Source organism: Gossypium hirsutum, chromosome A07 (assembly GCF_007990345.1).
Source record: "Gossypium hirsutum isolate 1008001.06 chromosome A07, Gossypium_hirsutum_v2.1, whole genome shotgun sequence".
NCBI classification, from domain to species: Eukaryota; Viridiplantae; Streptophyta; class Magnoliopsida; order Malvales; family Malvaceae; genus Gossypium; species Gossypium hirsutum.
In genome coordinates, this window is record NC_053430.1 from 10,944,842 (window position 1) to 10,955,238 (window position 10,397).

Below are 10,397 nucleotides of genomic sequence, written 5' to 3' on the forward strand. Positions count from 1 at the left end.
ACTTCAAGCAATTTAAAGCTTTGATCGAAAATCAAACAGGAAAGAAGATCAAGCGATTCCGGACGGATAATGGCTTGGAGTTTTGCTCAGGTGAATTCAATGAGTTCTGCAAAAATGAAGGAATAGTGAGACACCGCACTGTTCGTCGAACACCACAACAAAATGGAGTTGCAGAACGCATGAATAGAACTCTCTTGGAGCGAGCTCGTTGCATGCGATCAAATGCTGGGCTCGGTGAAGAATTTTGGGCTGAAGCTGTTAATACTGCTTGTTATTTGGTTAACAGATCTCCGTCAACAGCTATTGAGCTGAAGACTCCTGAGGAAGTATGGTCTGGTTCTCCTGCTGATTACTCTGGTTTAAGAGTGTTTGGCTGCCCTGCGTATGCTCATGTAAATGAGGGAAAACTCAAACCGAGGGCGAAGAAATGCATATTTCTTGGATACGGCCAAGGGGTGAAAGGATACAGGTTGTGGTGTCCTGATCCGGTTTCGTCCAAGTTCATCATCAGCAGAGATGTGACTTTTGATGAGTCATCCATGCTTCGATCCACCACAAATTCCCGGGAAAAGGAGGAGTCAGATAGAATGGGAGATCACGGTGTTGAGAAGCAGGTGGAGTGTCAGGTGGACGCTCCAATTCCTACGGAAGGTACTTCAGTCCAGGATGATCAAGTTGAGGTGCAAGATTCCGATGAAGATGAGTCACCTCAAGAAAAACCATATAGCATTGCCACTGGAAGAACGAAGAGACAAATCAAACCAAATCCGCGTTACGCTAATCTGGTGTCTTTCGCGCTCAGTGTGGCGGAGTCCATTGGTATAGAACCTTCCAGTTATAATGAGGCTGTCACGTGTGATGAGTCGGCACAGTGGGCAATTGCTATGAGTGAGGAGATAGAATCTCTTCACAAGAACCATACTTGGGAGTTGGTTAAGCCGCCAAGTAACCAGAAGATAGTTGGTTGCAAATGGGTCTTCAAGAAAAAGGAAGGCATCCTAGGGGTTGAAGCAACTAGATTCAAGGCACGATTGGTTGCTAAAGGCTTCACTCAGAAAGAGGGGATTGACTACAATGAAGTTTTCTCCCCAGTCGTAAAGCATTCTTCCATTCGTGTATTACTTGCCATGGTGGCCAAGTCTGATCTAGAACTTGAGCAGCTTGACGTAAAAACGGCGTTCTTGCATGGTGAGCTCGAGGAAACAATCTACATGCGTCAACCAGAGGGTTTTACAGTTCCTGGTAAAGAAGACCATGTCTGTCTATTAAAGAAGTCTTTATATGGATTGAAACAATCCCCAAGGCAGTGGTACAAGCGGTTTGATAGCTTCATGATTCAGCATGGTTACACAAGATGTGACTATGATGCTTGTGTCTATCATCGGAAGCTCTCAGATGGTTCGCACATTTATTTGTTGCTGTATGTTGATGACATGTTAATTGCTTCCAAAAACATGTCGGAAATCAACAAGTTAAAGTCGCAGTTGAGTGGTGAGTTCGAGATGAAGGATCTGGGTGCTGCCAAGAAAATTTTGGGCATGGATATTCACAGAGATCGCAAGGCGGGCAAGCTTCGTGTGTCGCAGAAGAACTACATTGAAAAGGTTCTTCAACGCTTCGGCATGGATAAAGCGAAAACTGTGAGTACTCCGTTGGCACCACATTTCAAACTCTCTGCAGAGTTGTCACCACAATCTGATGAAGAAAAGCAGCAAATGTCTCACATTCCATACTCGAGTGCAGTTGGAAGCGTGATGTATGCAATGGTTTGCACTCGTCCAGACATTTCACATGCAGTTAGTGTGGTCAGCAGATACATGAGTTGTCCTGGCAAGGAACACTGGCAGGCCGTGAAATGGATTCTCAGGTACTTGAGAGGTTCTGCAGATTTATGCTTGGTATATGATCAGAGTGACTGCACTAGCAGTGTCACGGGCTATGTGGACTCTGATTATGCTGGAGATCTGGACAAAAGAAGATCTCTGACGGGTTATGTTTTCACTTATTCTGGAGGAGCCATTAGTTGGAAAGCTGTGTTACAGTCTACCGTAGCCTTATCTACGACTGAGGCGGAATATATGGCGTTAGCAGAAGCAGTGAAAGAAGCATTGTGGATGAAAGGTCTAGTAAGCAGTTTGGGTTTACAACAGGATTTCACTGTTGTATTTTGCGATAGCCAGAGTGCCATACATCTGACTAAAAATCAGATGTTTCATGAACGGACCAAACACATTGATGTCAGATATCATTTTGTTCGGGAACATGTTACGCAAGGTGACATTGTTATCAGCAAGGTTGCTACCGAGAAGAATCCTGCAGATATGTTAACTAAGGTGATCCCTGCATATAAGTTCAAGCATTGCTTGGACTTGATAGGTATTCGGGATTGATTAGCGCCAGAGAGGCGTTTGGAAGAGGTGATCCAGTTCGAGGAATTCACTATGATGTTCAGCTTGGTAAATTTCAAGCCAAGGTGGAGATTTGTTAAGAAATGGCTTAAAATTGGTAGTGGATTGTTGTTGTTGGTAGTGGGTTGTTGGTGGTAGTGGATTAGTGGATGGTTGTTGGTGTCCATTTTCAACCACAAATCTTTGCCAAAGTTTTGGACAATTATGTCCTTGAACTCTCTTATAAATAGAGAGGTTCATTAGCCATATTCATCATCCCAAACCAAGAGAGAGCAAAGCTTGTTCTTTGAAAGCTAGGATTTTAGCTTTCGGGTTTTCTATAGGGGTTGAGAGTTGTGAGGTTCTCGGGTTGTGTCTTGAGTGTAAAACACTTGTAATCTTCATCTTGTTATAGTGAAATTTCTTTTCGCCTCTGCCCGTGGACGTAGGCATTAAAGCCGAACCACGTAAATCCTTGTGTTCACTTTATTTTTCGTTCCGGTCAATTTACTTGTAGTCATATCGGAGTTCTCGAATCGATCCTTTCCGCAACAATAATTTTTTAATATAATATTTTAAATTCAGATTTCTTCAAATTATTTTAACAGTTAATATCTCTATTTATTATAATAATTTTAATATATTATTTTCGAACTTCATAATAAAGCATATACTTTATATACACTATTAGCTTATGCATCGTATGGGTACACAAAGTAGTATATATATATACATGGGAAATGATCCACTTATATCAATGTAAAATTCAAATGGTTTTATACCCTTTCATATATTTTATAGGATTAATACTTTAACAATTCAACCGTTGAATATATCAAAATATGTGTACTTGTCATGTATGTAATTTTTTGAATCAATTTAATATCTATCAGATCGGTCTAAAATATTATCTATATATATTAATATATATATTTAACGGTTGAATTTTTTTTTACATTAAATGAATAGTTAGAAATTTTAAATTTATGTTAAACTTGACATGCATGACATACATAAATGTAGCATGAAATATGAGAGTTGAATTGTTAAAACATTAATTATATAAAAAAAATTAGGAAATTTAAGTTTTACAGTAGTGTAAGTGGATCCATCAATAATTTAAGTATTATTCTAAAAATATTATTAAAAGATTAATTAAATAAAAAAATTATTAAAAATGTAAAGCTAGTATATAGTGAGGTATGTAAATAATTGCAAATTGCATGGATCTGGAGGAGGCCTCATATCCGATCCCTATATAAATAAATAAATAATCTCTACGTCTAAACCAAAAAGGGAAGACACAACTTTTCTAAAACTCAAAATCTTTATAATTAATTTTCGTGTTCCTTCAGTATCAGGTAAATTATCACAAAATTTTCCATCTTTTTCTTAATAATTTTTTTGGTTTATATTTCTTTGTTTATTTCATTATTTATTCTGTATTTTGATTTTTTTCCCATATTGTTTAAATAGTTTTTGTAAAGAAAATCTATAAGAAAAAGTTGTAATCTTTAATGTTAGAAAAAAAAAGGCAAAATAAATTTAAACTGGATAATAGGTAATTAATTTGAAATTTTACGATGAGTTAGATATAAAAGTAAAACTGCAGAATATATTAGTATTTAGTAGCATTGAATTTTGTTATAAATAAGTAAATTTTTTTTAAATATCATGGAGAGTCTTATATTAGGAGTTAAATTATATTTTATCCCTTAAATTCAAAAAATGAAAAAATTAATCCATACACATTAAACCAAAGAGTAAATTGGTCCTTTATGTTAAAAATTTAATCCATTTGCACTGTTAAAAACTAGTGTAGGTAACAAAATAACCATACAATGACACATGACATGCCACGTATATCTCATGGTGATGTATAATAGAAATAGATAATTTTTAAACAAAATAGGGACAAATTTGCCAATTTTTTGAGTAAAGAGGACAAAATGCAATTTAACTACTAGTATAGGAGTCTCCATGATACTTCAATTTTTTTATAAAATTCAAACTAAAAATAAGTTAATTAAGAATTAAATTAAATATACAATCACATTTAAAAAAAAATTGAAGTATCATGGAGACTCCTATACTAGTAGTTAAATTGAAGTATCATGGCTAGCAGGGGCCTCGGTCCCTCTAAAATGGAAAAAAAATTCATTCAACCTTTTTAAAATTTTAAATTAATAAAAGTAAAATTATACTTTTAACTCAAAATTATACTTTTAACCCCTCTAAGAATGATAAAATTTTAATTTAATCTTTTAAAAATTATAAAAATACAGACTATTAAAATGGTAAAATTATATTTTTATTATAGTAAAAAATACAATTTAATTTTAACTCCTCTTAAAAAAATTTCTAGCTTCTCCCCCTAGTTCTATTGGTCACACTGATTTCTCAATGCTTTCTAATATGTATATTGAAGGCAAAAATTTATACAGTTTTCCAAAGCTCCAACAGTTGCTGGCATTTTTATTTATTTATTTAGGTTAAATAGATCGAGTCTCAATGTGGGAATTGTTCCCAAGTTTCAAATAACCTTTATTCTTTACATGATTTCGTTATAAGTTTTGTTCATGTTTAAGGTTTGCTTATATGTCTTGAACTTGAAAAGTTTGCTATTTTGAATTGTTGTTGAAGATGGCATTGCTAAACATTGGTGCTGGAAATAGTGATGATGCCTTCTACAGGTATAAGAAGCCAAAAATGATCACCAAGGTTGAAGGTCGAGGAAATGGCATTAAAACAAACATAGTCAACATGGTTGATGTTGCAAAGGCATTGGCAAGGCCAGCTTCTTATACAACCAAGTATTTTCGTTGTGGGCTTGGTGCACGGTCTAAATTTGATGAAAAAACAGGGATTTCTCTTGTTAATGGATCCCATGACACTGCTAAACTTGCAAGACTTCTTGAAAACTTTATCAACAAATATGTGCAGTGTTATGGTTGCGGAAACCCTGAAACTGAGATATTTATAACTAAGAATCAGATGATAAAATTGAACTGTGTTGCATGTGGTTTTGTTTCTGATGTTGATATGATGGATAAGTGGACAAGTTTCATATTGAGAAATCGAGCTGAACCGAAGAAGAGATCAGACAAGAAGGCGATGAAGAGAGCTGAAAAAGAGAGACCTAAGAAAGGTGAAGCTGCTGCCGCCGCTGCTGATGATGTGCAATGGCAAACTGATACATCAATGGAGGCAGCTCGGCAGCGAATAAAGGAGCAGTTGACTGTTGTAACAGCAGATATGGTCATGTTATCAACCTTAAAGAAACCGAAGGTGACGACCAAGGCAAGCAACAAGGGACAGATGATTGCTCTGTTAGAGGCCTTATTTGAAGGCATTGAGAAAGGGTTTGCAAAAGAAGTGATTAAGAAGAAAAACTACCTCGCTGTTGTTGCTAAAGACAAGGGATCTCTGTTGCTTCTACTTAAAGCCATAGAGTCATTTTGTGGAAAAGCTAACTCAAATGCATTGAAGGAAGTCGCTTTAGTTTTGAAAACACTCTATGATGTTGATGTATTAGAGGAGGAATATGTACTTCAATGGCATCAACAAGGTTTGATAGGGAAGAACAAAGGGTCTCAGATATGGAAGAATGTAAAGCCTTTTATTGATTGGCTTCAAAGTGCAGAATCAGAATCTGAAGAAGAATGACATTCTTGTGTGTTTGGCATTTTTAAGGTATTTTCTGCTACTAAGAATAAAAAGTGGATAGTTAATCTGCTTGTCTGATTTCGGGGTTTTCTTAGTTTTATTGATTGAGTGTTTATTTTATGATTTTTTGTGTCTGGTATTGAGGATTTGGTCTGGTTGTCTGCGTTGTTGATTTGCGCTAATAGAACAGTTCCTTTGTTTAAACATTCATACAGAGAAGTAATAGATGATCATCAGCTCATTTTTCTTTTCAGTTCTTTATGCTATATTTATATTTGCTATTTAATACTTTGGTAAATATACATAGTAACATCAACTATATATATATATATCCATCCTGCTTGTTTTCTGCTTTCTCTATAGCTGCAATCAAATCATCAGTTCTTCCATACGATCCAGCATTACGACTAAACTAATGTACTCGAATCAAACGTGAATGCGGCTGGTGCAATTGCGGTAAATCACTTTCTTCATCCGATGCATCAAGGGAAAACTGAGGATCCTATAACACAGTGAAAGTCATCGGCAATTAAGTGTCAACATAGCTAGTAATGATACTGATAAAAGAAGTAGTTCTTGAAGAACGCCAAACGAAATCTAAACCTGATGGTGTTGGCGGCGTTGGATAGCAGTAAAAGCTTTAACCATGATATATATAGGCAACATAATCCCAATGGCTCTCAACATTAGTAACTGCAACAAGTAACAAAAAATGTTAACAATGCTTGTTTCCAGCAGTGTGCTCGAACGGTAATGTCTTACCGTGAACAATGTCAATGAATAGTCTCCAGCGCCACTGATTACGACCGGAAGAGTGTGGCGTAGAACCAGAAGAACCATAAACTGCAAATGAATGACATTGTTGTTAAAATTCGAGCCCGATGTGCGTGTGTTTGTGTGAGAGAGAGAGATACAGTTATAGCAATGACGCGACAACATATCAGGCTTCGGGATCTAGGAGCTGAGTAATCATCGATCTCAGTTTCCAGAAAATCACGATCATCGGTGACTACTGTTATAAAATGCGGAGTCGGCAAGTCTCTCCTTGAAATTTCCCAATTCCCTCTGAAATGACAAGCACAATTCTTAATGAGTGAAGGACCCTGAATATGGCTAGAATATAGATATAAACAGAACAATATATACCTGAAGTTCATAGGAACACTTCCATAATGAAATAAAGGAGGCGGTGCCGTATAACCGGGCTTAAATTGCTAAAATTTCGCAAATGTTCCAACAAAAGTAACAATTAGTTTCTTTCGATACGAAAGAAAACGGTGCAAGCAAATTCTGAACCAGGATAAAAGAATGGTTGAACCTGGTGGCAAATCTCACAGACTATGTCACCCTTTTCATTGCACCACCTCTGCACACATTTACGGTGAGCATACTGCAATAATGAATAAAACATGTTATCTCATTTGCAACTACAAGAGGCAAAGTTCGACAATGCCAATGGATGATCGGAGAACGCTCTGAGCGCCTACCAGTATGCACTCAGTGCTTTGCACGCCAAAACACTAATCAATACATATACGAACATAGCATACACGCAAAATGCCGAAAACGGTTCTATGAAGCTACTGATTCATCTGAACAAATTGCCATTTAGCAATAGAAGCGCACACATGTTATCTCATTGCAACTACAAGTGGCAAAGTTTGACAATGCCAATGGATGAACAGAGAATGCTCCGAGCATGTGGTGGGAACGAACTCGGTGCTTTGCATGCCAAAACACAGTAACCAATTGATACAAGTGGCAATGTTCAACAATGACAATGGAAGAACAGAGAATGCTCCGAGCGCCTACCGGTATGCACTCAGTGCTTTGCATGCCAAAACACTAATCGATAGATATATCAATATAACATACACGCAAAACACAGAAAACAGTTCTATGAAGCTACTGATTCATATGAAAAAATTACCACATTCAACTTAACAGCATAGGCAGGGTCTTGATTTAGCATGTATGTTTTAGTACTGACATTAAAATCCAAGAGGAACGGTTCAATTCGCAACTGACCTTCAAGCTGCCACGACAAGAACAGGGTATCTCCATGTTCAAATCTTCATCATCATCATGACAAATCCTACATTCTACTAATTTACTTGGAGAGGAACCAACATTGTCATCCGTAGATGAAAAGTCAATTATATCATGTTTGCTTGCTGAGGGCATGCCTAGTTGTAATTGTTTTTTACTCTCAATAGCAGCTTCAAGGGTGGATTCGGTCAATAGCCGGTCCACAAGCAACACAAAATGGTCTCCCATCCTTCAATTCATACACAAAATTAAAAACATTGCAATTTTTATATATTGAAAAAATGTGTAACAATGCAATAGAAGCTACAAGAAATGAGATGAAAATGGAAAACCCAGAAAGGAAATGAGAGAAGAACAAAAGCCCAGAAACCAAAAATCATAGATTTATTGACTACAATATAGAAAAAAAGAGACCCATGTTCCAAAAAGACATCAACTTTATAAATGAAATTTGAATTATTTGAAGTAAAAACAAACATATCATGATTACCATTGGACAGAAAGCTGTTAATGTAATGGAAAAAAACCAGAGGCTTACATTACAAGTAAAGGGATGGAATTTTTCTAATTCAGGAACAATGCAACAATTTTGGTTTTTTGTTGTTGTTGTTTTTGTTGTTTCTTCAAATGAAGCGATAGCTTGAGTGCACTACCATCATCATCATCACCATTTTCATTCCAATTTTTCAAACCAAATTCTACACGACAAACATGATTGCATGGTAAAAAAAAATCTATGTCGTGGGACTAGGGATAAAATGACGTGAGATTCTGTAATGACAACCACGTGTCTTTGAATATGCAATATTGTTTGTCAGTTGAGATTGGAGCCTACTTTGGTGTTGGAAGTTGGGACCAGTTGCAGTTATCTACGCCGTGAATCAATGGCTGATGTTCTTGCTCTTAGTCTTGGTCTTGGACCATGTTTTTTTGTGGCTTATTTATTTTAAACATGAGGCTAAGCTTATTACACTCTCTTTAGGGTTTGAATTCAAGATTAAATGTCAGTTGATATGACTTAATTTAATACAAGTTTTTGTTATTATATTAATAATTTGGTTAATAAATTTAAGTAAGAGTGGAATAAGATTTGAAAAACGGTGAATCTTTCCCAAAAAAAAAATGTTGATTTGAGTTTTTTATATAATTAAGAATGTACGTGTTTCAGTAGAGATAATATAATTCAATCAAAATATAAAAAGTTTAACCTATAGTAAATAATATGCGTGCAGTTAATTGAATAAGGGTTATTAGTGCTTATAAACTTCTGAATTTAATCTCTCTAATTTAATTTAACTTTTTAAATTGGTCAATTTTAATTTTTATATTTTTTAAAATTTAAAATTTTAGTCTTGATTCAAACTGTAGTAATTAAATTTAATTACTAGTCTTGTACTGTGCGCACAGTTCTAGATTTAGTCCATATTCTTCAATCAGGTCATTTTTAGTTTATATATGTTTGAATTTTGTAATTTTAGAATTTTCAATAAGTAATATGTCAAAATAACAAACTCGCATTACACATGATAATGTGTCTGCCTCATTATATTTTGAAAATAGCAAAACTTAACTAAATGATTCAATAGTTATTGTTTGGTGGGGATTGAAATTTTCAAATTAAAAGAAAAAGAGCACAATCACTAAAAATGATTAAATTAACATACTAGGATTAAATCCAGAATTTTCGTTAAGTACAGTGACTAAAAGGTAAAATTTAACCATTAAATAATAACATATCATTAAAGTTCAGTGAATTCATTTTTAAAAATAAATTATGAATGAGCTCTATCTAAATTAATATATAGCTTAAATTATTCTATACCCTAGTCATGTCTATAATTATTCTAATTTAAGATAAGTTATGATTGAATTATACTTTAAGTTGAATTAACATAATTGTATTTATCATTTGAATATATATATAACTCAAAAAGTTTTGAAAATGACTTAAGTATAAAGCTCTAATCTTAGTTGAAATGACTAAGCAAAGAACCTCTATGTTTATAATACATGCATATATGTACATATAATTTGTATACAGAGGAAGCTAAGTGTCGGCAATGGGTAGAAAAACCGTGCAAATGGTTACATGAGCTTAGAGAGACTGTGGATCAAATATATAGATTCAATGGGGCACATGGAATCATATCCAATTGCTAAAAGCCATACAAAATCATTAGAATAGAAATCTCATGGGATGGGGTGACATGCAAATTTGTGAGCATGTCATAGTTTTGGTTGACAAAGTCATGCCCCATACCTTACCATACCATACGTACTCTTTAATTATCTGTT

General features: G+C 35.0%; 2 protein-coding genes across 3 annotated transcripts; one reads left to right on the top strand and one right to left on the bottom strand.

Annotated features, from left to right (window-relative positions):
* Positions 1-5,030: 5,030 nt before the first annotated feature.
* LOC107898420 (eukaryotic translation initiation factor 5) lies at positions 5,031-6,227 on the top strand. The gene has a single exon (XM_016823903.2). It carries the CDS (start codon positions 5,031-5,033, stop codon positions 6,051-6,053), a length of 1,023 nt encoding a protein of 340 aa, XP_016679392.1. The 3' UTR covers positions 6,054-6,227.
* A 62-nt stretch (positions 6,228-6,289) lies between these two features.
* LOC107898421 (uncharacterized) lies at positions 6,290-8,810 on the bottom strand. 2 transcript variants are annotated; one of them, XM_041117556.1, is made up of 8 exons: positions 8,641-8,810; positions 8,082-8,331; positions 7,372-7,443; positions 7,200-7,267; positions 6,968-7,118; positions 6,816-6,896; positions 6,657-6,746; positions 6,292-6,555 (listed from the first exon to the last, which is right to left on the bottom strand). In XM_041117556.1, coding segments are annotated over exons 1-8 (804 nt in total). In that variant the 5' UTR covers positions 8,643-8,810; the 3' UTR covers positions 6,292-6,465. The 2 variants fall into 2 exon arrangements, with proteins under 2 accessions (XP_016679393.1, XP_040973490.1); XM_016823904.2 differs by lacking the exon at positions 8,641-8,810 and having other exon boundaries at positions 6,290-6,555; positions 8,082-8,597.
* Positions 8,811-10,397: the final 1,587 nt, after the last annotated feature.

Coding starts and splice junctions, on each gene's coding strand:
- LOC107898420 (XM_016823903.2), top strand. CDS start 5,031: ATGGCATTGCTAAACATTGGTGCTGGAAATAGTGATGATGCCTTCTAC.
- LOC107898421 (XM_041117556.1), bottom strand. Junction 7,268..7,371: donor TCTGTGAGATTTGCCACCAG/GTTCAACCATTC, acceptor GCGAAATTTTAG/CAATTTAAGCCCGGTTATAC. Junction 6,556..6,656: donor AACGCCGCCAACACCATCAG/GTTTAGATTTCG, acceptor ACTGTGTTATAG/GATCCTCAGTTTTCCCTTGA.